The sequence below is a fragment of the Lissotriton helveticus genome, chromosome 11 (assembly GCF_964261635.1).
Source record: "Lissotriton helveticus chromosome 11, aLisHel1.1, whole genome shotgun sequence".
NCBI classification, from domain to species: Eukaryota; Metazoa; Chordata; class Amphibia; order Caudata; family Salamandridae; genus Lissotriton; species Lissotriton helveticus.
In genome coordinates this window covers 817,432,625-817,460,310 of record NC_136072.1, presented here as the reverse complement: position 1 = coordinate 817,460,310, position 27,686 = coordinate 817,432,625, and the positions used below count along the sequence as shown (strand labels likewise).

General features: G+C 45.0%; 1 protein-coding gene across 13 annotated transcripts in view; it reads right to left on the bottom strand.

The window, feature by feature from the left end:
- The window catches only part of FAM178B (family with sequence similarity 178 member B), a 2,777,737-nt gene that overhangs the window by 1,717,402 nt on the left and 1,032,649 nt on the right, over positions 1 to 27,686 (bottom strand). For all 13 annotated transcript variants that reach the window (XM_078666947.1, XM_078666951.1, XM_078666950.1 and 10 more), the window contains one exon: positions 11,259 to 12,331. In XM_078666947.1, the coding sequence (XP_078523073.1) occupies positions 11,259 to 12,331 (1,073 nt within the window). The remainder of the gene's footprint in view (positions 1 to 11,258; positions 12,332 to 27,686) is intronic.

Below are 27,686 nucleotides of genomic sequence, written 5' to 3'. Positions count from 1 at the left end.
CTACTGTTGCACCATCTGGAGTGGGAATAGTAATTTTTACCCCTACGCTATCCAACGCTTTCCCTACTGTTGCACCCTCTGGAGTGGGAATAGTAATTTTAACCCCTACGCTATCCAACGCTTTCCCTACTGTTGCACTCTCTGGAGTGGGAATAGTAATTTTTACCTCTACGCTATCCAACGCTTTCCCTACTGTTGCACCCTCTGGAGTGGGAATAGTAATTTTACCCCTACGCTTTCCAACGCTTTCCCTACTGTTGCACACTCTGGAGTGGGAATAGTAATTTTTACCCCTACGCTATCCAACGCTTTCCCTACTGTGGCACTCTCTTGAGCGGGAATAGTAATTTTTACCCCTACGCTATCCAACTTTTTCCCTACTGTTGCACCCTTTGTAGTGGGAATAGTAATTTTTACCCCTACGCTATCCCACGCTTTCCCTACTGTTGCACCCTCTGGAGTGGGAATAGTAGTTTTTACCCCTACGCTATCCAACGTTTTCCCTACTGTTGCACCCTCTGGAGTGGGAATAGTAATTTTTACCCCTACGCTATCCAACGCTTTCCCTACTGTTGCACCCTCTGGAGTGGGAATAGTAATTTTTACCCCTACGCTATCCAACGCTTTTCCTACTGTTGCAATATGTGGAGTAAGTATATATATTAATTTATATGTAGAGTTTTTAATGTATTTTAAATGTATATGTATTAGTTATTATTTTTTAAATATGTTTTAATGTTTTTATTTAATATTTGTAAAATTATATGTATTTTTAAATTATTTTTACATTATTATTAATACATTTAAAAAAACGATATTTTTAATGTCGATATTTTTGTACAACGATATTTTTTTCCCGATATTTTTGTAGTTACCTTTAAGAAGATATAACTCCGATATTTTTGATGTCGATATTTTTGTGTCGATAATTTTGTATGTAGATATTCTGTCTGTCGATATTATGTCATAGATTCGTTTCTGACAACCGCATACACATGACAACTTTGTTTCCCTTTAGAATCGGAACAGTTCTTAGAATCGTGGAAACAATAGATAACAGCTTCACTCAGTCAATCGTGCATGCTTACTTTCTTCAGAGTTACACAGAAATAGATACACGGGCGTTTCAATAAAAGGTTATATTGAACAGTCTTATTTCTCGTGCAAGAGATATGAGCTGTTACAATCGCAAGACAGTATGCGAAATATAATAAGTACAGAGTAAGCAGTAAGAAGAAATAATACTGCAATAGCATGGTCTTTTAGGTATGGCACATATTCATATACGCCGTTATTAGAGGAGCGAGAGAGGACTAGATAGCGGGTCCATATCCCCAGGGTTTATATGTTTAATCAATAAGGACTAGCCTATTTGTGAAGTGTTTTTGTAGGACTCAAAGCTGTAAGGCGAGGTATAAACTATTTGTTTTTTTCATGAAGCCCTCACCCACCAACCTAGTTGGTGGCATGCTTCATCATCTGGCCCACCCAGTGACACCGAGTGTGTCCCGGGTGGGCTTCAACGCCTGGATACAGCGGAGCAGGTATGTTGCTGAGTGTGCAGTGTAGTGAAGTGAACAGTGAAAGTTAAAAGCTATACAGTGGTCCCAGTACCCGAGGGATAATTAAACTTTAAAAACTGGGTCTCCTTTAGCATTTAAAAAGGCTGGTGGATGTGATAGGAGTATATATTAGGGCCTCCTGCATCCAGGTGTGGTCTACATGTTTCAACCAAGCCTTTAAGTTTAAAACTGGCTTTCCTCAGGACCATTAAATAAGTGAAGGTGCAATCTTAAATTAAGTGAGTGTATTAATTGAACAATGTGAAGCACTCTCTAGGGTGCTGTATGTGTGCGAGGGGGATTCCCTCACAGAGCATCACTGTACATACAACATGTATGACAATACAAACATACAGGGGAAAGTCTTAGCATGGTAGCTTTATATTCACAACAAAACGTAAATGCCGATTTATAAGGTGCAGAGTAGACGATAAAAATGTGGCAAAAAGTGTAACCATATTGGTGGTATGGTTAAAGTGAATGTTATCGGGATGAGCATAAATATTTGTGGTAGGCTAGGAGATGCAAGCATCACACACAAATAAATAAGTGGTTGGTACACGAAGGGAAAAGTATCCTCACGCTGGCGTTTTGCCGCAAATGCCCCATGGAGTAGTCCGGCAGAGGTTTTGACCCAGGAAAGATTAAGGGGCCAAGAGTAATTAACAACCTGCAAAGGAAAATGGCTTACCCGGGCCGTTGCTGAAGCACATGTTACTCAAGGTACTTGCGGTCGAGACCTGCGTTGAACCTGTTGTTCTGTTACGTAACCTCCAGAGAATGGCTCGGGGTCTGTTGCGGTCTTAAGTATTGCCCGGTTTCTTTTGGATCACCTGCAGTTAGGAAGACACAGAAGAGAGACTTCCCCTGCTGTGTCATGCTTGTGCTGCGCTTTGCGGGTGTGGTGGCAAGCGTCTCAATGCTTGTGCATGCGCGGTGCAGCTAGGGCGGCGCCTGCGCAATTGAGGCAGGCGTTGCCTGGGTAACGGTGCCGGCAAAGTGCTGAGTCTATAAGGTTAGCTGCAAAAGGAAGCCATTAATATAATGGGGTTAACCCAGAAGAGTCAAAGGACCTGGGTATTAATTGGTACAGGAGACAAGGTGGTCCTAGACATAAATCAATTTACAGCAAGAAATGCAAGAAAACTAATTGGATATTTGTATTAAATCCTGCTAGTAAAAAGGGAGAAAAAGACAAGCCAAATGCATATATATTCAATCAGTACCCAGAGGAGTATAAGCATAGTCAAACAAGTTAACTTAATAACAGTTTATTCACATTTTATTTCAGAGAGGAAACTCCTATTGATACAGTGCAGATGGAGGGTTACTGCCAGGTGCAGTGTAGGAAAGTGCAAAGATCGGTGCTCGTGTAGAAAAAGCAAAAAGATTATGACAATATAAGGAAGAAATTCTGCTACTTTGTATTGTACTAAGGTTAGCTATCCTTAGCGATGGGAAAAGCCTGCCCCTAAAAACAATTTAAAAAAGAATTATTCGTAGTTCAGTTTCTTTTCACAGTGATATAACATCTGTGATTGTGGTCAGTGGGCGGGGGATCAATAACAAGGGTGCAGGCCCCAAACGTGGGGGTGGGGGGGGGGTGGGGGGGTAATCGTCGACGTTTCGACCCAGACGCGGTAAAGGTAGGTAAACTCATCAGCTACAGGTCTTCCTCAAGACGGGGTGGTAAGAAACCTAGGTAGAAGCATGTAACGCCCCCAGCAATACGGTGGGCCACCCGTTAGTGGTGTGCCATCTTACTCGAAACAATAGAAGGGGTTTTATAATTATAACGTTCAAAGGTGGAAATGAATTGTTTGGGTAATGTGTAGGCGTTAGGCTATCAGAGAGGGGTCGGGAGGTCACGAGTATGGGTCCTCCTCCTCTTTGTCTTGATAACGGAGGTAGGGACATGATTCGCGCTGTAAGATAGAAATAGGGGTTCGTAAAGACACTTTTGCAACCCAATATTACGAGAGTAGTTGGCTGGCAGTAAAATTAAGATTGACTTCAGACCGATTGGCCATGTGTCCTTAAGTCACGTTTTCCACCCTAATAGAGCCACACTGGAAACGGTCTGATTACATCAGATAAAGCAGTTTGCCAACGGAGTTGTATATATTAAGGTTTATGGAATATAGCCATTTGAAGAAGATGGGTATTTACGTCATCAATAGGAGTCCTAATTCTTTATCTTTTTTATTACTAGAGCAGTGCTCCGCTTACCTGAGCTGCAGCCAGGTGAGGTGATGTGCTATCCTCCTACCTCATAGGTAAGTGGATTTATACTTTAAGGATGTGTGTTTGCATGTATATTTACATGACAAATAAACAAGACAGGCTTGTTTAGCTACCACTAGATGTACATACTGATGATGACATCTTTTTCTTTCTTTTTTTCTTTTCTATACCTCTTATTCTGGGCATCACTACTCTTCTGGTGCGAATATGCAGCCTTTGGAGGAGACTTTCCATGACCAAGGATGATCAGATGACATGGTTATCTTTTTTTATTTTCACTCACTGTTTTTAAAGTTTGGAAGACTTAAGAGATATTAATACATTTTATTTGCTCTCCTCTATCCAATTTTATACACCTTATCACTTCTTCACTCTAACTCAATCACGCACTGCAACTCAGTTACCTCAACGCATTGGTTTTGGTACCCCCTATTACAAACATTTTTTTTTCAATGGTCTGGCGGCAACCACTCTAACATCTAAGTGGCTGCGAGCATATTGTCCTTGGTGTGAGGAGAACCCATATGATGACAAGGGCGGTACCGAATGGAAACTGATGGGTACTTTTTATACCCTGGTGATATCTTTGCTGTGCCTCTAGGACACACGGGAATACTCTATCTCACTACTTTTTAGATTATTTAGTTGTGTCATGAATAGGACGTATAGTTGATTCCTCAGACCCATAGACATTTCTTGTTTTTGCTAGTGTATTCTTTGGGGGTTGTGTCTATGTATTGGTCTTTAAACATGCCCTGAGACCCTCTTTCAAACGTTTCTTTGGTGCTCACATACATACCATCAGGCAACAAAAAACAGAGAATTTTGTGTCCACTGCTGTGCATGTGGTGTACTTCTATCCCCTGGAGGCCGACTTTTAACAGTAAGAGGTACAGACTCACTTTGATACTTGGCAGGTGCCCTGCTTTACGAGGTACCAGCAGTTCAGTCATCCTGTAGAGATGGCTCATACCTCCAGTCAGTGAAGGGTCACGTACAGTGTCGTGCACCATCACGCTGTGCGTGAGGATCTGTGCAGGTGTGAAAAGGGCATACATCTGGCCACAGGCCTCTTAAAAGATCCGACCTCGATGCTCAAATTCTTGGACTCGGACTACTTCAATGTGACATTAGTCTTCTGTCAGGATCAAGGGGGCAATTGAAAGACCATGTAGAGAGAGATGGGGACAGGTGAGAGGCTAAGGAGAGCAAAGGGGGATTCAGGTGAGTGACCTTGCAAGGAGCTGGAAGAAGCAGAGATGGAAGGGCAGGTTGAGACCCGGATAGATAGGTGAGGGGCCTACAGCAAGTGCTCCCCAGCTAGGCCAACAACGCTTAGATAAAAACATGTATGATCCCTCACACGGTATCAGCTTTTGAATTCCTTACAACAGCATGTTGCTTAAGTCCCAGTGCTGCTTGGCATTTAGGTTAAGGAAATTGAACTCACGTAGGTAACAGGGGCCCACTTTAGTATATCTGGCTTTTTAGCCAGAGACCCATTCCTACAGTGTGTGTAAGAGAGACACTACAAGTCCTAGAATGCAACTGCTGCTGAATTAAAAAATAATAATTGTTAAATGTGTAAGGACGGCTCTATTAGAAAAGTGAAAAAAAACATGCATTCTCATTTTTGGGGGGGCAGAAAACGACTTCATTTTAGCTTTCAACTGCTTATAATTCCCACCATTACATTGTTAACAGGAAAATTCATTTCACCTATATGTTTTCCAAATCTCTCTCTTAGGTTTTTTCTTACGTGGCATGTGTGGGTTAGTGGACTTCCATAAAAATTCCAAGAAAGCTTCAGTTTTGTTAACTTTCATGAAAAGGTTCATTTATCTCACTACAACATTGGAATTGCATTTTTTTGTGATAAAGTGTCACACAAAAGACATTGAAATACCATACGTAGGCAGACGAAAAACATGGACATAAACCAAGCTTTACATTCCGGAACTAACAGCCTGATTCATCAAGCCGAAATCGGCTCGCAAAGGGCCAGATTCTGAGAATCTGGCCCTTTGCGAGCGCTATTTTTGCATTTGGGATTCATCATCCCAAATGCAAAAATCGGTAATAGCGATTTCGCTATTTTGCGAGGAATTACATTTAAGGAATCTCTATTTGAGATTCCTTAAATGCAATTCATCATCCATTTAAAAATTGCGAATTCGCAATTTCGGCCCGCTATTTACCGCGAGGTCAAACCTCGTGGTAAATAGCGAAAACTTAGAAAAATGCTTTTAAAAGCATTTTTCTAAGTTGCATGTTGCACACACACATGTCCTTTGGACATGTGTGTGCGCAACACCTGTTTCAATTTGCATTTAAGGGGTGCTACAGGGTGTCCTTTGGACACCCCTGGCACCCTTTAAATCGCTATCTTATTTGCGATTAGCTAATTGCTAATCGCAAATAAGGAATACTCCCCATTCATTCCTATGGGCCTTTTGGCCCATAGGAATGAATGGGGAGTTATTCCTTATTTGCGATTAGCAATTTGCTAATCGCAAATAAGGAATGTGTAGGAATCGCATTTCTTTATGCAATTCCTACATGAATCCCGTTTTCAAAGTCCTTAATAGCGATTCGTTATGAATCGCTATTAGGGGCTCGCAAAACGGGAGATTGATGAATCAGGCTGTAAGTGGGGTCATTACGATGGCGGAAGCCCCGCCACCGCCATCAGTGAAGTGGCGGGCCTTCCGCCATCGGAAAGCAATTTCCCCCCCGCCACATTACGATGGCGGGGCGAATCTGACCGTGGCGGCGCAAAGACTGTCCGCCACAGGCAATCGTTACGATTGCCTGACAGAGCGGTTTGCATCAGTAAAATGGTGGCGGTGCCTAGCAGGCACCGTCCGTCAGATTGGGATGCTGGCCACAGCCAGCCTTTCTGTGGCAGGTAAACTGCCATTGAAAGGCTGGTGGGGATTGGTTTTGGGGGCCCGTTGCGGGCCCCCTTTGTGTTGCGGGGAGGTGATTGTGCACTGGCGGGGGGTACTTATGGTACCCCCCTGCATTTCTCTGCACTGAGTGGCAGGCACCGCGTGGTGTCTACCACATAGTGCAGGGAAAGGCACTACATGCATTTTGACTATCGCGGCGGGTGCTGCAGCCAGCAGCACCCGCCACAATGGTAAACATGCAAGATGCGGCCGCCACGGTAGCAGTTGCATCGTAATTTCACGTGCTGGACCATCGCCATGCGGGCGGCCGGTCCCACTCACCACCTCGAGGGTGGCTCAGTAAAACCCTGTACTCAGCCTTTGATATGCCTGTGCAGAGGGTCTTATGGGTGTGTGCTACACACCAGTAGCGCACACATCCGTCAAACAGCCACACCAGGGCTTTATAAATGTATTTTTGCGCTATTGGGAAGTACTTTTTTTGCAAACCATCGACTAGGTGTGTGCGAACTTCTCTTGTAAATGTCACATGCACTTTGATAGGAAGAGACAGCAAATTAATTGTATTTAAATATTTTATGTTGATAAATGAACACTCGATAGAAGACTCTTTAGACATTTAAGAACACTACGTTTTGTTAATATGAGAGAGCATATTGACTGGTGTTTGCCGTGTGCACTAAGTTGATGCTATTATATATGTGGCCACATTATAAACCCTGACGATGCATGAGTGCAGCTGTTGTTTGTAGAGCCTATTCTGAAATCTGAATTGATCTGCTCCCAAACCCAGCTCTGTAATTTGAAGAAACCGAGGCTGAGGGAAACAGAGCAATTTAGACAGGCTCACACAATTTAATTGAACGGGGACGTAAGGATTTCAGCCTGGCCTTTCCCGGTTATAGCTTGCACTTTTGACACTGGCTCCACATCTCCTCTCAACTATATGTACATCCAGTGCTTAGTGCATTGCCAGCTTTCTAGAAATACATTTCCTAAGTGTCCAGAAGTAAGTACTTAAATTGTGTGGGAAACTGATATGAAGCTCTCATGTCTTCAGAAGACTGATTGCTGCTGTTGTGTTTAATATAATAGAATCTTTGTGCAAAAGTAATGCTTTTAAGTTCTAGTAGTTTTTGTAAGAAATGTAAATTGTACCTCAGCAAGTACTGTAAATTAAATATTTATACTGAAATTAACGACCTGGTTGATTTTTTTAAAGTGGAAACGTTCAGCTAGCTACATGGAGCAGAATACAAAACCATAACGAGGAGGAGAAGAAACATATGCGAGAGCGGGGGGAAAGAGATGGGATGAATAAGCTGAGGGGAAAGATGTAAGGGACTGGGTGGAAAATAAGCAACACAATCAGAGTGCACGGCTCAGCTTCACAAACAAATGCGACTCCCATCGTGCCCCATCCCTCAAGCATAGGCAGGCAGCAGATCACACCACATGTAGTTTTGTTTGTGTATACAGGCATTTTGTTCGGCTTACTTGATTGACCAACATGTGCGTCATTGTGCATTACACATTGTATGATGCATTCTGGTGATCTCTGTACCCTCCCCAACCAGGCTACTGGTATGCTACAATTCTCAGCTGGCAATACGTTATCATGCCCAAACATAACGTGGGGCTCTGAAAGATTCGCATGGACCAGCAGGCTCTTTTCTTGAAATATTTGGCGTCTTCTGAATGTGGTTAATATTTAGAGGACACGCTTATCAGTAGGTACAATGAGGGGAGAGATGTAAGGGACGGAGAGGAAAGGAAGCAACACAAGTTGAGTGCACAGTGCAGCTTCAACAACAAACACAACTCCTGTCGTGCCCTGCCCCTAAAGTATAGGCAGGCAGCAGATTCCTAAAGTGCGTGGGTAGGAGAGAGAGGACCGGGGCAGATGTAGATAACAAGCATTGGCATAGCCAATAGGTCTCGCATTTGGGACCTTATAAGTATTTAACTATGCAGCACAATATCCTTGGTGCAACATCAACTGTTGCATGGCTAAACACTTATAATGTCCCAAAGGCGAGATCTATTGTCTATGCCAATGCTTGTTTTTTATTGTATTAATCTTTGTTAATCGCTTTCCTACCCATTACCAGGCCCAAAGCGCACTCCGTGTGGCTGCGTAAGTAACTCTTTCGTCCCTTATGCGTGGTTGGTTGGGTGTTATTTTTAGAGCGATGTTTATGAGAAGATTTTTGAGGACCGGACGTCTGCTCCAAATCTGCTGAGGCGAACTTTTAAACGGGGCCACATCCATAGGGCACCCATTAGTATTCAGCACAGCCATAAAGCAGAAGGAACCGCCCCACACGCATCATCACTAATGTAAATTACTCTGGACCTGAATGGGAATGGCCAGAGGAAAATTTGAAAAGCTGTGTTTCGAGAGATCAAAGGTCAATAGTTTAATTGGTATTCTCCACACTTGTAACACGATATTCCACAGCCCGGAGCAAGAAGAGAGAAAACTGAGGTTGTCCTAGAATGCAATTAGTCACTCACAAGGGTCTACTGGGAGAAAAAGAAACAGGTTTCTCCAGATACTGTCTGTGCACGCTGAGCATTGAGATCTGTGTGCACTGAACCAAGAGAAGGGTTCCCAGCAAGCCAATCCCTCGCGAGGTGCAGTGACAGGATATGTGTGTATACTGCTATAAAAGTTTACGGAGGTTATGCCACAATAGGTTTTACATGTCTTGCAGTGTGTTGTCAATGAGGTCCTAATCCAGTTGTGGGCTGCTGTAGTTGTGTGATGGTGCTTATATTTGCGGTCTTAAAACAAATCTGGAGGCGCGTGTGAAGTCCAATCTACAGTGTTATGTGAGCGATGCTGCAGTGGGCCCGTAGCAAGAGTCAACTCTTGACTAATCTTCTCAAGTTAAGTTATAAGAAGCCCAGGAGTTGTGTGCGCGCGCAAAAAAGGAATAAAAAAAAACACCCGAGAGGTGAGCGAGTTGTGTGCGCGCACACAAAAAGGAAATTTAAAAAAAGAATGCGACTGGTGAACGCCCAGCAGCTGCAAAAGTGAAAGTGATCGCGCTTCAGATGGCGCCTGATCGGGTGCTGAAAGCTGGTGGCTGCACGCGAGCATCCGCGTGTAACTGCAAGCGCTAGGCCAGCAAAAGCGTGTGGTAGCACTTTTAAATGCCCACATACTCAATGTCTCGCAGAGCAGCGCATGCACTGGCTCAGGCGAGACCTAAAAACAAGTTACAGTCAAGCGGATGTGAAACCAAAATCCGTCTCTGAAGCCACTACCAAAATGAAACTAGCCAAGGAATGAAAAACAAAAAACGGAGGAGGGGCCAACACACACTGTACAGTGTGATAGCCAAACAAAACGTTCTCTGAGTGAAATTGCCAGGGATGGAACTTAGCATGCAAAGGAGGGGCACTTAGACAAATGCATCAATAACAAGCCAGCGTTTCTGAATGCCACAGATAGTTTGCCAAACCCCGCAGAAGAGATACAACAGGTCTATCGAAGCTCGACCTAAAAAGGTAACAAAACACAATATGTACATGTATTATGTTAGATAGACAATTCCTCAACTAAGATATGTCCCAGCAAAACTTCCTACCCACGTCTCTTACATTGAACATGCCTACTACCAGGAAGGCCTACTTGAGACTTAATCCACCTTTGCACAAGTAGCTTTGTGAAAATATTTTGTACCTCTCAAGATCACACCTAGCCATACCCCAATAAGCATAGTGGTCTTCCTGCACAGTAGTCTTCAACAATATCAACTTATTGTATTCAGTTTAGGTGGCCTAAGCACAACGACAAACATATTTCATGCAATCCACTGACATTTAGAGATAGTCCACTCCTTTCATACACTCTAGGAAGTAAAGTTTTAGAAAATTATAGTAATATTAGTATATTACTAGTTACAATAAAACTAGATGTGTCGCTGCAACCTTTTCTTCATAAATAACCCACTAACTAAAACGTTTTCAAGTTCCTTTGGTGGTCAACTATGTTACACATAGAGCCTTTCTCCTGTCTATCATTCTTCATAGAGAGCTGTTAGCCTTAAATTAGCCACAACTCATTTGAAAGACAGAGTTCTTTCAAATCTCAATTTTTATTAGCACTTTTGAAGCTATGGAACATTTTCAACACATTCATCTAGCTAAATATGTGTTTGTTTTACAGGCGTAGAGTACACTATCACACTTCGTGGATGATGTCATCAGTGATGTCACTGAACATGTCCGGACAGGTGTAATGTAAGGTCATAAGCACTGCATGGTGGAGATGCACGTTATAGTTAGAGCAGATGAAATAAAAGGTGAATTTCAGTGTTTTTTTTGTGTGTTTAAAATGATAGGTTTTTGATAGCAAGATATCTGCTAACCATAATGTCTCTTTAACCTTTGTTTTTTCAGTGAATATATATCGATCTATGAATATATATGTATATAGATCAATATATATTTATTTATTTTGTTACTGTGCTTTCATATCAATTCTAATGCAAAGCTCAAGTGACCCATTCTATGCAAATAGTTAACATACCCATCTGTGAGGAGAACGGCTCAGCACGGTCAGAGAACGCATTCCTTTGAGTGTTGCTTGCATGGGGCTGGTTGTCTGTAGACTACATGCTCCTGCACTTTTCACAGGTTGGGAACGATTTCCTAGTTTCACCAAGCCTTGATCTTCTTCCTCTTCCCCTTCACAGTCCCAGTCAACAGCCAAACTAACTCTTTCTAATGTGAGAACATTGGGTGAGCTTGAGTAGGCATTGTTGGCCATTATCATGGATTTCTCCTGCAAGAGTTCTACCAGCATTGGGCTTGCTTCAAAATCACTATGGGGAACAGACAGGATATCAGCCTCTGGTGAGATTGCGGATAACTGTCCCCCTTTACATGGACTGGCAACATCATCAGCACCCTGTGAAGTTTCGTTCACCACAAATTCCTCAAGGACAGTCTCTTCCAGCACACCTATATCTCCCTTTGCACAGCAATCAGTGGTGTGGTTGGCAACCTCAGTGCCTACATCTACCTGCACCTCCAGTTCCATTGCACCTGACAACATACCACTGTCAGTACTCACGAGTTCTGCACTGTTCAGGGGAGGGGTGATTCTGGGATCCGGAAGCTCCATCTCGTAAAGAAAGTCTATCCTGGGGGGACTCCAATCCACAGGAAATATAAATTCAGAATTGTCCGACACATGAGATGGACTGCAGCTCTCCATAGAGGTATGCTTGCTATCACAGCTACTAACAGCCTTTTTGCTGTGTTTGTCAGGATGAATAGCAGAGGAGGAAAGCTGGCACGACCCCCTGAGCTGCTGATCAGGAGAGTCCCTGTTAAAAACGTCCAGCGCACTTACAGGGACAGGGTCACTGAATGGCTTTGTCTTTGGTTTTTTAGTTTCACTGCTGCTATGGCTGCTGATGTTCCCTGTGGCTCTTTTGGTTTCGGATTCTTTTGCAGTCTTATTGCAAGGAGAGAACGCATTAGTACTGTCAGCATCAGAGCAATTTGGGTATTTTTGATGAGATGGCATGGGACAGCCTGCCAATGCGTAGTCCGAAGGCGAGAGCCTCTTAAGTAACACTCTGGCAAAAGATGTTCCTGCAGGAGAAAGACAAAGTACATTTTTCACATCTTTCCCTTCATAGGTGCAGTTTTTTTCACATTGGAATATGTAAGCCAGATGTCTAGATTGGTAGAAAGAAAAAGTTACTTATCTGCAACTACACTTTTCCATAGCGGGTTTTATTCATAGTTTCATATGCTGAAATTCTCCCTGTCCATCAACTGGGCTGGGAATGTTACTTCAGCGTTTACAAAATGCAATAATTTGACAAACTATCAGCCTATCCATCCCATTGCAAAATGCCAGTGAGCAGGGACAATGAATTGCTCTTTCTAAATGCTTCAACTGCGAAAAGTTGCTTATCACTTTGAAGTGAACGTTCTCTAAAGCTTTATTTCATGAGGATGATAAAAAATTGCACATGAATATATGAAAGACACCAACACTGAAAACATTTCATTAGAGATAAGTAACTGTTTCTATTCTGGCACGGGATCTTCCGTACATGCACATACTTGTGTATGACTACAAGAAATATTAAACCAAAAGCAGAAATTCGCAGTGAGACTCACTAAAAAAGTCTTGGTGCAGCCCAAATTCAACACTCACCTTAGTAAAATAGGTTCTGTAAAAGCACCAACCCCAAGCAATTCCAGACCTGCATTGGACGTCCACAGCGATGACAAGTACATGTATGACAGGATCCCAATCTTTTAGCCCTGCAGATATCATCGTGGAATGCCTGTGAAAAGTGTTGCTTTTATAGTCGTTCTCCCGGTCAAATGTGCTCTCATAGTCTGAGGACCCATCTCACTGTGGAATGGCAAGGGGCAATGATGGCTACTATCCAGTGAATGATGTTTTACAGGTTGTCATTGGTTAGGGTTTCTGAATGCCAGAAACGGAAGATTTGTCTTTATTCTTGGTTGTCTTGGTTCTTGCCAGTGAACTTTTTCAAGCACAGGCTATTTAAATACCTCCTCATGAATCGGATACTGAAAAGAAGTTAGAAGCATAACTTGTGGTTGAGAGGGTGTGTAAAAATCATAACATCATAGATACAAATCAAGGATTGGTTTTCAGGACAATTTTGTCTGAATGGAACTCGAGGCATAGCGCATTTATTAAAAAGGTCTGAATTGCTCCAAACCATCCTGCTGTGATTACTAATAGCAGAGCATACGTTTTGTTCTACAAGACAGGCACTTCAGTGCACTTAATGAATAGGTCCAAAAGGGGATTTCACACACAGAGCCAAAGTAATCTCGAGTTTCTGTACAGAGCCGGCTTTAACATTAGAGGAATTTTCTAAACAAACCATTAATGAATTCGATTACTATATAACAAAATGAAGAATGCATATTTGGTTGTCGTCTGTAATAAGATATATAACTGAAAAGTAGACCATGATCAAAGAGTACTTGATATTAGATTTACCCAAGCACATAGGGAAAGAGAGCAATTTGTGATGTATGGTCAATAGCAGAGCCATATTGTTTGAGGTTGCGAAGTTACAGTACGACCTCCACTTGTAAACATATGTTGACTGCGACTTGGCTGCCGTTAAAGTGCATCACACTCCTCCGGGATGCCAAGGGAGTCAAATCCTAGGTACATGGAAGTCAAGTTTTCATGGGAGATCATTATTGTCCTCTCATTCCGGATGAATAGACGATGTGCCTTGATGGTTACTTGCTTAGAGTTGTAAATCTTTCAGTCATCTATGAGCTAGAATTGTCAGGGCGATACTGTGGCTTTTAAGATGAGCGTGCAGCTTTCCCACTTTACCATGAGCAGACATGGGAAACAAGAACAGTCAGAAAAAAGTAAGTAAGCATCCTGCGCAAAAGCCTCATCCTGAAACGCTGACTGACAACTTCTTTTGCCAAAAGCTGGTATTTGGAACTCTATGCAGGCAAAAACATGTTAAAAGTAGGCATTCACTCAACTGGAAATTCAGATCTAGGACCCTGCGGTGCAATTCACACCTGCGGTATGCTACCTTGTCGTTGCCTAGGAAAAGTACATGGTTGTTTTCTGTATACATGTTTGATGGTCAGTGAGTCGGTGTTCTATTGAGACTGAAAATTGTTACCAAAGGTGGTAATTAGCTTTTTCTTCTAATTGATTCTTATTGCTACAGATTTCTCACCTTTAATAGAGTCCCAAGCATTATCCCCTCTATGAGGTGGTCTGAAGGAAATTCAAACAAGGAAATCCTGTAGGACTGAGCAGGCAAAGTGGCTTCCCTCCTAACATCAGAATCCAAACATTAGTATTTGACAAATGTGAGGAGGATAGCCCACGTAACGTTTCTACTTTTCATATGTGTGCCACCAGCCCTCCGCTATCCAAAGCCACTGTGGAACACTTTGTTCTGGAGGAATGGGGTCAGATGCCCTCTGGTGGTTCCTTCTTCACCAGTGCTATGCAATCATAATGCAGAGTGGCATCCAATAAGAACATGTTCTCTTTTGAACCGCCTTACCTTTTTTTTTGCCCGTGTACCCTCTAAAGAGTTGGTCATCAGACCTGATCTCTTTCATACAGCTAATATAATAACTCACTGCATGCCTGGATCCAGACTATATAACTGCTCCTCCTCCTTTGTAGAACGGAGAAGCATATAGAAGGTGGGTGCACCTATATATTTCCCAAGATGAAATGAGGACACCGCTTTAGGAAGGAAAGCTGCCTTAAGTTCTCATTACAAGCTTATCTGGGAATAAGCAAATGAAGAGTGCTGATCTCTTAAGGCCTGAAGATTGCCAAAGCGATGATCTGAGGCCACAACAACCAAAAGGATTATGTTACTTACCCTGTAGCATCTATTCTTGGTATGTAGAGCGGTAGATCCACATGCTTAGCATCCACTTGCCATCTAATGTTGGCTCCAGATGTTTGAAAGTTGTTTTTCTTCCAAGAAGTCTTTTCCAGTCAAGTGGGAAGGTGACTCCTCCTTTTGGTGATGGTGCACATGGGCATCAACTCCATTGTTAGACTATTTTGTCCCAAGAGGGTCAGAATTGAGTAAGTAAATGTAGTATAGCAATGTCCGTGCATGTATACTGTAAGTAATAAGACTGCAACAACCATAGCTGTTTGGGGAGGAGGGAGGGCACATGTGAATCTACAGGTCTACATGCCCAGAATAGATGCTTACAGGGTAAGTAACATAATCCACTCGAGGTAGGTGTGCTGTATGCTTTGCATAGACTGTATAGCAGTATCCTTCACAGCAGTGGCTAACCAGTGGGCATTACAGTTGTTTGAAAAAGTGTTTTTAGCACTGCTTGTCCTACGTTGGCTTGTTGACCTGCAAATACATTCACACAATAATGTTTGGTAAATGTGTATGGTGTAGACTATGTAGTTCCTTTACCCTCATGGATGCTGAAGATCTTCCTCTGCTGTGCTGGGCCATAATATTAATGGGCGTGGTCATGACGAGCTCAGCTCGTCATGAGCACCCTAGAGGTATATGCCATGACGAGCTGAGCTCGTCATGAGCATCGAAGGGGTTACAAATGTCAGCTATAGGAATGTTACCCAAGAAGGCCATAGATGCTGCTATTTTATGAGTAGAATGTGCCCTAGGAGGTTTAGATAAAGTTCTTTTAGCCCTAATATAGCATGTTTCGGTACATCCAATTAAAAATGCCAGATTTAGAGATAGGTTTTCCTTGACTAGGGGGAGCAAAAGCAACAAACAATAGTTTTCTTTTGCAACAATCTTTTGTTCTAGCAATATAATACAATAATGCTCTTTTGATGTTTAATATATGTAGTGCTCTTTCTGCTACTGAATCAGGTTGAAGGAAAAAAACAAGTAACTCAGCCGATTGCCTCATACCAAAAGCAGAAACTACTTTTGGAAGGAAATTTGGGTTAATTCGAAGAACCATTCTGTCTTTATGGAGTTGGAAGAATGGTTCTTCTAAAGTTAATGCCTGTAGCTCACTGACACGTCTTAGTGAAGTGATAACAATCAAGAAAACAACTTTCCAAGGAATTGCAGTGGACAATTGTGCAATGGTTCAAAAGGTGGACTAATAATTCTTGTTAGAACAATATTAAGGTTCTATGCAAGAGCAGGTGGACATTTTGAAGGTATTACTCTTTTAAAGCCTTCCATATAGGCTTGGTACTTTGAACAGAGATAAGTGTTGTCTGTTTTGAAGATTTGCTGCTACTTCTGCAAGGTGTAGACCTATGGATGTGTAGGCAAGTTCTGCACCTTGCAGATGCAGTAAATAACAAATGATTTCTTGTAGAGACCCATCTAATAGATCAATGATTTTGTTATTACAATATAATAGAACATTAAATGTTGACACTCAATTGCAGACAATGGAGTGCCGCGGGCTTCTAAGAGCCGGTAAAAGCCCGCAGAGCAACATTCTAATGTTTTTTTTTCATTCACAGCTTCTGCTGTGAAGAAAGGCCTCTCGGAGCCCAAGGGGATTTAAATCCCCTCGCGCTCAAAGAGGCCTTTGGTTTATTTGTTTAGTGACAGAATGTTCTAATAGGCCTCCGAAGCTGGGCTATACCAGCCATTAAAGCCTCGCTCCCTTGTTAAAGGCCCTTGCCTTCATCTCAGGCCTTTAACGTTGGAGCAGGGCTTTAATGGCTGGTATAGGCCGCTACGGCGGGCTATAAGGCTATATGACAAACCTTTTCCATTTGGCTGCACAGCATGCTCTAGTACAGGCTTCTCCAATGAGTAGCTCGTGAGCTACTGGTAGCTCTCCAGCAACCTGGAAGTAGCTCTCCCGTGTGTAGCCAGCTGCTCCTCCCTCCCACCTCCCCTTCTTATGGCGGCCGCTGCGTGGTAAGGAGAGTGACCCTTGACCCTGTTTTCCAGGCAGTTCGCTACCCACACCACACAGCAGCACCTGTGTGCCTGTGTCCCTGATCTTGCTGCTGCCGCTGCTGCAAGTTTGTGGCCCTCCTCCACCCGCAGGCTGCCACCTGCGCCTCATTCCTGGTGGACAGTGGTAGGCCATAGGTTCTCTGTGCGCTCGCTCTGCCCTTATCTTTTTTCCTGTGTGCCCGCCGTGTTTTGCTTCTGGTCTGCACTATAATTCTGCTTTTTATTTCTCCTGTATTCCTCTTTGTACCATTTTGTGCCTGTCTGCCCCGCTGTGTTTTGCTTCGGTTCTGCGCTATAATTTTGTGCTTTATTCCTCCTGTATTCCTTTTTGTACCATTTTGTGCCCTTCTGTTAATTCCGCCCGCTCGGCTCTCCCGTTCCCGCCGCTGCGTCCCCGTCCTCCCCTGATCGCCCATTCGGCCCGCTCCCGCCTCCCAGCTGCTCCTCCCTCCCACCTCCCCTTCTTATGGCGGCCGCTGTGTGGCCGCGTGCAGCGGACACGCCAAAGGCAAGCCCGTCTGCGCCCCCCATTCCGTGCCTGGACCGCGCCCAGCGCCAGACCCCCACGAATACCACAGCACCCGACGCCGCTACGAAGCCAGCACTCTCCTGGCACTGAACGCCAGCCGATCACACACCTGCTTCCGGGCCACCCTAAAGCGCACCCAAGGACCTTTCTCCTTCCGGAACTGCTGCTATACCAGCCTCCAAAACACCACCACTCCCACCGGGGTAGGACGAAACAATCTCCAATGCATTCTACTCAACACCCGCTCCATCCACAAACACGCCATAGAACTCTGGGACCTACTCGACGACTCCGCCCCAGACGTTAACTTCCTGACGGAGACCTAGATGAACCCATCCTTGGCACCCGACATCGCAATAGCCATCCTGGACGGCTACAAGATCACCCGCAGGGACAGCACCAACGGAACAGGAGCAGGAATCGCCATCGTCCACAGAAACACCCTCAGAATCTCGATCAGCACTGACGACATGCTTATCACCGCCGATCACCTGCACTTCCAGATCCACACCGACCCCAACACCACCCTCAGAGGAACCCTCATCTACAGACCACCCGGTCGCAGTTCAGCGTCTACATTGCCAACTTCGTCATCACGTACGTCTATAGACTACATCCTCCTCGGAGACCTGAGCTTCCACCTCGAGAACACTAACGACAGCAACTCCACCACCCTGCTCGACAACCTGTCCAACCTAGGACTCACGTAAATAACACAAGAGGGGAGAGAGAGTTTTTAGATGGATTCGATCTCCCTAATAATATATGTATAAACAAATTGAATCCACTAATATAATGGAAGGGTTTCCCTACAATGGTTGGGAGCACCCAGTATTGGTAAAATACCCCTCACACACCAAAAGGACCCTTGGTGTCATGCTTCATCATTGGGGTCTTCGCACCCCTCTACGGGATGCGGCGTGCTGCGACCTACGATTACGCAGGAGCACTTTTTGAATGACTATGTGTGGTGTGTGTGAGGGTTTATGTTTTATGTGCGTGAGTGGTGAGGTTATTGACGAGTGATGTTAAAAAGGGCCTGGCTCGTGGGGTAGACGCAAAAATTATTTTAATGGGCCCCCGGGCTGGCGCTGTTAAAAAGGTGAAAGAAGCAGAGGTGTGGTATGCAGGTCAATGTGCATCACCTCCTGTGTGTGTGTATCAACATGTTTCGGAGTCGGAACTCCTTCTTCAGGACGGGGTACACAAATCCCCACCTTACTCACGTTTCTCTACTTTTTAAAAAAAAGTGTTTTATTTACAAAAGTAAGATATGGTGCAGGTTATGCAATGTACCTACAAATTCTGATTTCTTGTCGCTATTCAGCTGACCTGCAAAGGAAGGGGACAACATTTTTTGGGGGGTGGTCCACTCCTTAGCATCCATAGGCACAGTGACCTGTGGGAAAAATCAATAAGTGCGGGCTCCGATCTCTAGACATGGAATGTCATACTATGCGTGAAATCGTGCCTGGCGTGAAAAAAGAAGAAAGATACAGACAAGACACACAGACACTCAACATAAAGCACACATTTTAAAAACTAACACACTCTAAAAGTTAGGTTGGTTGCTCATCTGTTCGCCTTCTTGTGTTGTCATAAGGATCAAGGGTATAAGTTACTACAGTGAATAGTACCAAAAGAGCATACTTTAATGAATCAATTGCAGTGCCTCATGAGCCTCAGGAAACGTAGGGGTCCTCATGCTGGTTCGCTACCTGTAAATGATGCATAGTTTAAGCATTCTCAAGTACTTACATTGTCGCAGGATTCATAGTCTGGGTTCCGTTGTTTGTATACTCACGAAGCCTAAGAGAGAATGCCTCCTGACTACGCCATACGCGGCTCAGTTGAGAGTGCGTGGCCTACAGGTCGGGTCTTGTGTTATATTTGAGAAGTTGGCCTGGTATATGATGTTCACTATTCTAGTGAGCACCTTGCACCAGTCCAAACAACCCGTATGGTGATGGTTGTAAAGTCAACCTTATAGACCAGATTTCCTAGTGGTAGCATGGAAAAAAGCAGTCTTAGGCTAAACTCAAGAGGGCATGTGAAGCCAGCTGTTTTACCATATGCAAACCTTTTAATACCAAATGAAAGGACACCACACAGGTTATATATTCAAATTATATATGTATTTATTTCTAAACAACCCCCCTGTACTCTTTATAAGCACAGAAGCACAAGCGTATAACAAGGAACTTAATATAACATACAATAAGTTGCACAATATGGATAGGCCCTGGTGGCCCGTTAAACCATATACTAAAATAGTGGTATAAGTACCACGTCACAAACAATGGTAAGGCCTAGGGCCTTGGGAATCGCTGGGGCTACACTGAACTAACAGTAGTTAGGGAGCAGGAGGCTCACAGGATGCGGGTGCAGTGTCTAAATGCACACCCGTGCACCTATAGAAGTCAATGGGTGCGTAAAGTTAGAAAGTTAAAGATTTGTAAGTCTTCCGACTAGACTAGAACTTAACCTCTTAAAACTAGGACACTAGGAGTGTAAATTTCTACAGGAGCACCGCAGTACTCGCGTTATCTCACCCACAGGAAGCGGGTGCATAGGTGTCAAAGTGTGTCGGGTTTCGTCGTGGAGTTCTATGGAGCCTTGGAGAAAAGATGCTGCAGGCGACCAGGAGAGAAGAGTCCGGTTGGATCCAAGGGTGGATCGAAGATGTAGAGTACCTGAAAGCAGAGGGGACAGAGTCTGGGTCACTAGCCAGTGACGAGGAAGGAACCAGGAAGGAACCAGGCGATGTCGGGTTGCGATCAGGTGATGTCGTGAAGCTTGTCTCCGCTGCCACGTGGACCAGGAGGTGTCGACGAAGACCAGGAGCTAGGCACGGATTGTCTCACGAATGTTCTCGCTGATAGCGGTGTCGGTTCTCGATTCGGAATCAACAGGCCTTGGCAAATGCAATTCACGCAGGAATCGAAGATGGCTTCTGGATCAGACCAGCAAGGTCTGATGGGCTGCTCCTTTTCAGGGGAGCAAGGGCCAGTCTGGAGCAACCAGACCAGTGTTGGAAAATCAAAGGTTCGTCGTCACAGAGGCTACTAGCCAACGGGCAAGTGACCGGACAGACGCCTCGAGCAGGAAAATGCAAAAGGGACCGACGCAGCACTCGGTGAGTGTGGAGAAGTGATCTTCGGTGCAAAGGATGGTCGGGGCTGGGGCTTCTCAATCCCCAATGCACAACTTCGAGGGTGCCAACATGAATATGGGACCCCCTCTATATATATTTTTAGGTCAGGGAAAGAGAGGAACAACGAATATACCATATAGAAATATTCCCTCACGACTTACACTATTTTGAAATTGACAACTTCTAAGTTTTGACAAATATTATTTAACACAGGGTGACAACATTTGATTTTTTTTATATATTTGTAGTTTTTATTATTTTTTTAATAGGTACAAAATCTCATTCATTTTTTCCCCCCTTTCTTTTTGCTTTCAAATTATCACAATTCATTTAATAAAACATACAGTATTTCATTAGAATAAAAAACATAACCATACCATGCAGAAGAAACCAACAAAACCTAAACAAATCTTACAATTTCCTGAAACAAGCTACCTCCTTCACACAACCAACGGGCAAATGACCGGACAGACGCCTCGAGCAGGAAAATGCAAAAGGGCCCCACGCAGCACTCGGTGAGTGTGGAGAGGTGATCTTCGGTGCAAAGGATGGTCGGGGCTGGGGCTTCTCAATCCCCAATGCACAACTTCGAGGGTGCCTCAGAAGTTGCACGGAAAGCGATTCGCTGGCTTTCCAAGATGGCCGGTCCCACGTCTCTCGTCGCCTCCACGGGTCTCAGCTTTGCTGTGGCTGTGGATCGGGCTGTTGGATGTCTGTAAGTCCGGTTCTTGTCAGGCTCTGTTGTTCGAGCTCCGGTAGGAGCAACAACAAAGCAAACCGTTGAGCGCTTGATGGTGCCTGCTTGCACAGGGTGGTCACTCCTTGACTACAAGGGAGATTTTTCAGTCTTCTACGTCGAGTAGGATGTCGAAGGGTCCAGAGTTTCGTATCAGAGTTTCAGTCAGGATTATCTAAAGTCTAAGGACACAGCTCCTACCTTTATTCCAAATCAAGGGGCTGGATTACCTGCTAGGTCCCTCCTATGGGTGGGACCCAGGAAGGGGGTGATTACACCCCTTTCCCTTTGTCCAGTTTCGCGCCAGAGCTGGGGCTGGAGTGCCCCAGCACCGGTTTGAACTGGAATAGCATCTCCTTTCTGGGGTGGTGCTAGCACCTCCCTGTGACAGGGAACCTATTGTCCAAGCCTCCCTCGCTGGAAGGGCTCCCAGCAGCAGGAGGTCAGACTTGTGTCTGTGGCAGCAGCATCCATTTTGTGATGCTGAGTCCCTGGTTAACTTTAACCAGGATTAATGGAAGTAACATGTCTTCTCCCTCTAGAAGGGTGGAATGCTACCCCCGTCGCCAGAACTGGCGAGGGGGTAGTATTCCAAAGCGTATGACACCTTACACCACATGTTTTGATAAAGCCAAACCAAAGTTAGCAATAACCGCGAGGCTTATAATGCACTTAAGAGTATATGGTATGGCAATATCCTGGAACAGCTATAAGGACATGGTTCCGAAAGCTGCAGACAGGCTCAGCTCATGCTAGAGCACCATCTCACATAAAACCAAGCACTCTGCCTCCAGGATTGTTAAGGCCTGCCTTAGGAGTGACTTATAGGTGCATATGTGTCCAGATTTAAGGTTAGACATAGGAATACAATATCTAAGCGAGGGGTGATTACACAACCTTGCCCCAGCTGAGTGATCAGCCAGTTGTGTCAGTTTGGATGGCCAGCCAGAGGTGGCAAAAGATATGCTGCAGCCCTGGTAGGCCTTGGGTGCACCTATGCCCTGGTACCTATAGTACACTGTACAGGGACTCATAAGAGTGACCCAAATCCAATTAGTTATGTACCTAGGGTACATGGAGTCCATTTTACAGAGAGAGCAGATAGCCTGGGGCCCTGGTTAGCAGGATCCCAGGCCAACTAAGTCGAAAACCAGCTAAACACAAAGCAAAAAATCTGGGGTAACCATAGTCAGGTATCCACCTTCCTACACAACCTCCCCCAAACGAAAGGAGATAATGCTATCCTTGACCAGGTAAGCCTATATTACCTAAGTGGCCATAAAAGGAAGTACCTGCACTAGCATGGTTACCCCTTGTCTCATGGTCCACTACGCAATCCCTCACCCTAGGGGTATCAGAAGGTCTCCACCATAGGGAATCTGTACCTGTGGTGTGTTTTGGCAAAGTAAAAGTCTGGTGTTGAGATGGAGTACTGAAGTGAGGCTCCACTAATGTAGGGCGGTACAAAAGGGGGTGGTGATGGACGGAGCATCTGAACCAATCAAACACTCACACCCAGTCAAAAGATCTGGGTTTAATCCATCACCGTTCTTTAGCCCACGCTGCCACCCCAGTTCAGACATGGCTATATGCAAATCAGTCTGACCCTGTGCCTCATGTGAACAGTCCAGCCCGAACTGCCAAGCCATGCCTTCCCTGGACCGGAAACAAGCTTCCGAGAGCCGGTTTCTGGCATTGCAGCCGTCTTCAGCCCGGTTGCTTGAATCCAGTGGCAAAGTGAGCAAGGGACTCACGTCTGAGCATACCCTGCCACACTTATTGCGGCCAAAAGCGGTACAAAAGGGGGTGGTGATGGACGGAGCATCTGAACCAATCAAACACTCACACCCAGTCAAAAGATCTGGGTTTAATCCATCACCGTTCTTTAGCCCACGCTGCCACCCCAGTTCAGAAATGGCTATATGCAAATCAGTCTGACCCTGTGCCTCTGAGGAACAGTCCAGCCCGAACTGCCAAGCCATGCCTTCCCTGGACCGGAAACAAGCTTCTGTGACCGGTTTCTGGCATTGCAGCCGTCTTCAGCCCGGCTTGCTTGAATCCAGTGGCAAAGTGAGCAAGGGACTCACGTCTGAGCATACCCTGCCACACTTATGGCGGCCAAAAGCGGTACAAAAGGGGGTGGTGATGGACGGAGCATCTGAACCAATCAAACACTCACACCCAGTCAAAAGATCTGGGTTTAATCCATCACCGTTCTTTAGCCCACGCTGCCACCCCAGTTCAGACATGGCTATATGCAAATCAGTCTGACCCTGTGCCTCCTGGGAACAGTCCAGCCCGAACTGCCAAGCCATGCCTTCCCTGGACCGGAAACAAGCTTCCGAGGACCGGTTTCTGGCATTGCAGCCATCTTCAGCCCGGCTTACTTGAATCCAGTGGCAAAGTGAGCAAGGGACTCACGTCTGAGCATACCCTGCCACACTTATGGCGGCCAAAAGCGGTACAAAAGGGGGTGGTGATGGACGGAGCATCTGAACCAATCAAACACTCACACCCAGTCAAAAGATCTGGGTTTAATCCATCACCGTTCTTTAGCACACTCTGCCACCCCAGTTCAGACATGGCTATATGCAAATCAGTCTGACCCTGTGCCTCATGGGAACAGTCCAGCCCGAACTGCCAAGCCATGCCTTCCCTGGACCGGAAACAAGCTTCCGAGGACCGGTTTCTGGCATTGCAGCCGTCTTCAGCCCGGCTTGCTTGAATCCAGTGGCAAAGTGAGCAAGGGACTCACGTCTGAGCATACCCTGCCACACTTATGGCGGCCAAAAGCGGTACAAAAGGGGGTGGTGATGGACGGAGCACCTGAACCAATCAAACACTCACACCCAGTCAAAAGATCTGGGTTTAATCCATCACTGTTCTTTAGCCCTAATGTAGGGCTCAGCTTCCTCCAATCACTATCCACCATGTGTGCCTTTCTTTCCATGACTGAGTTGCACTGTGCTCTCAGGGTCAACCTCTGGCTGCCTATAGCTGGAGGCTGGGTCCCTTTGGTTGGCTTACTGGAGGGACAGGTCAGGTTTGGGGCTTTTGAGTCCCATGTTTGGCTGTGCCCAACAGTGTCCATCTGTGGGAGGTTCCTAACTAGGAGTAAGGGAGATCCCTCAGGAGTTTCTGTAATTTTCACCTTGCTAGGGCTGCTAGCTTTGGTGCCCCTAATCTGCTGATGGGGGTGTTCTGGTGGACAGGGGGCCCTTTGGGGTCCACTGACCTCCCTGACCTCTACAGCCCTGGGCTGGCTGAGGTAGGGTAGAGAGGGGCAGGATAGCTGCTCCAGAATGGGTTCCACCTTGGAAGGGTCCACTGACATCAGGGGCTCTGCCAGGCTAGGCCTGACTACCTCTGGGGCAGTTCCTTCGGAAGGGATAGGGTCAGTTCCCCGAGGAGGCTGACTCTCCCCTAATGTCTGGTGGGAGGGAGAATTGTCTTCCTCCCCAATGCTCTCTGTCTGAGTGGAGTGATCCATAGTTTCAGGCTTTACAACACTGAAATTTGTCTGAGTTTGGGCTGTGGCCATCACAGCCCCACCAACCGTTTCAGGAAGGGACTCCGTTTGGGTTTGGGCTGTTACCATCACAGCCCTGTCAATCTGTCTAGGGAAGGAGTCTGCTTGAGATTGGGCTGAGACTGGCACAGCCCTACAAACCTTTTCAGGGAGGATATCCTGAGCTGGGGCTGTGGCCATCACAGCCCCACTAACCTTTCCATGGAGATTTACCATTTTAGAATGGGTTTCTTGTGCTACCTCAACCCAGGCTGAGATTTCCAAATTATTTCCCAGTAGACAATCTACAGGCAAGTTTGTAGACACTGCCACTCTCTTGGGGCCAGTGGCACCTCCCCAGCTGAGATTTACTACTGCCATGGGATGATCTTTCTGTACTCCATCAATGTTGGTCACCTGGTATGTGGCTCCAGGTAAAAGTTGCCTTGAGGGGACTAGACTCTGTCACCATAGTGACGCTAGCCCCTGTGTCTCTATAGGTCTCAACTTTCTGACTATTGATGAGGGGCTCCTGTCTGTATCAGAATCAGAATCAGAAATTTTATTTGCATAATTAATTAAAATTATTACAAAATTTACATGATAAAAAAATTACAATACAAAGTTTTTTTTAAAAACTGTAATTGTGTATCGCTGTCTCTGTTTTGTTAGGGCTGTGCGTATTAGGTCTTTGAATTAAAAGGTTCCCTGATGGCCCGTCAGTTGGCTCATCCTCCTGTTCAATTGATTCTAAGGCTTTTTTTGCTAAATTTGACCCCCCGGCAAGCCAGGAATATAGAGGATCCTCCAAGCCAGCTTGTAACTGCGTGTCTGCAGGAACGAATTTTTAACTCGTTTAGGTTTCAATAAAAGTAGTCTCTGACTTATCAGAGCCGGACATGTGCAAAAAAGGTGTACAAGTGATTCCGTTTTGTACCCACAGAGGCGGCATTTTTCCGTCTGGTCAGACTGTTTCCAGGACGGTAGCAAGTCCTTTGCCACGTGCATCCCCATCCGATAGGCTAGAAATTCTTTTTTTAGATGGCCACTGAAGTGTGTTACTAAATATGCAAGTGGTTTTAGGGTTTTAAAAGAGTTCATAATGGTCCAGCTGTGCCGACGTTTTGCCTATAGATCTTTGTCCTCCAAAAAGGATTTCCTTTTTGCTGCCGTGTTAGCTTGTTTGCTTAGGCTAGCTTTGTCTGACCCCGATTTCCAGGCTTGTTCCAGCTCCAACTTTTCCACACAGAGTTTCATGTACTTTCCCCAAGTGTTCGGTGTATTAGTTTACCCCTGTTTTTTTATTTCATCCCAACTCAGCCAGTCAAGTGAATCTGAGTCCGCTGCTCGAAGTTTGCAACAGAGTTTCAAGAAGCCGCTCATGCTCCGGAACTTCTGGTTTAGCAGGCCGAATTCTAGCCTAACTTGGGAGGCTGAGGCGGATTTAGGCAGATTGAAAACCGCTTTATAGATTTTTATCTGTAGAGCGTTTAAAAGATCAACCTCCTTGCCACACCACGTAACTAGGCCGTAAGTTAGAGTGGGCATAATTTGTGCTGCCATTACTTTTAATAAGTGGTTGTGATTTGGACAATCCATTTTGTTTTTTAAGGAGCGGTGCGCGAAAATTAAGGATTCTGCTTTTGCTTTTAATGCGGTTCTGTGATCCTTGTGGCTTTCACCTTTTGTTAGTGTTATTCCCAAGTACTTGTAATACTCTTGTTCTTTCACTATTACCCCTTGGGCAGTCCATTTGTACCTTAGTTTTTTCTGATCCACGAGCCGAACCACTTTGTTTTTTTCTTTGTTTAGTTCGAGGCTTTCTCGTTCTAAATACGATGTTAGTTTGTTGATGACCCTTTGTAGGCCGATTGATGTTTGACTCAACAAAACTATATCGTCTGCATATTGTAAGAAGTGTATTGATTTGTTTGCCAGAGAAGGAGGGTGACTATCTACTGAGAAAAGATTAAAAAGAGGGTAGGAGCTAATACGCAGCCTTGTTTTAAGCCTTGGTGCGTTTGAATGGTCCTAGTTGTACTGCCTCCATTGCCTAATTTCACTCTTGCTGAGGTTCCGTAAAAATTATTACGACGTTCTGGGCATTACCGAATATGGACGAGTTTGGTATCTACGAACCGTAAATGGCGAGTTCGATAAGTGTACGCATTTTCGCTACACTACCTGATAGGGTTCGCCTAATATTACGTGTTCTTCATCTGAACCCTAGGGTTCCATTTTAGATACGGCATCCATTTTGTTTCTTGCCCTCACGTAGTCAGCGAGCAGGTAACTGTTCGCCCCCTGACCTTCTAGTTCCCAAGCCTTGCGGAAGACGCATATTCCTTTCATGCGTCTTTATGGCCAGAGGAATGACACAGCGAAGGCAGATGGCTCAGCTTGAGGGTAATCTGGTCGTGCCGGTCTATTGTGACAGCCGTACAGGCGATAGGATTCAACTCTTTGATCCTACGATCATGCTTCCGATATTACCCTCACACTCTTTTCTCTACACGTGTCTGACTTCCTTGCAGCTGCTCTTGTCTCTTCTTCTTGGTCATTTACAACTCTAATGGGTGTGCCTAATGGT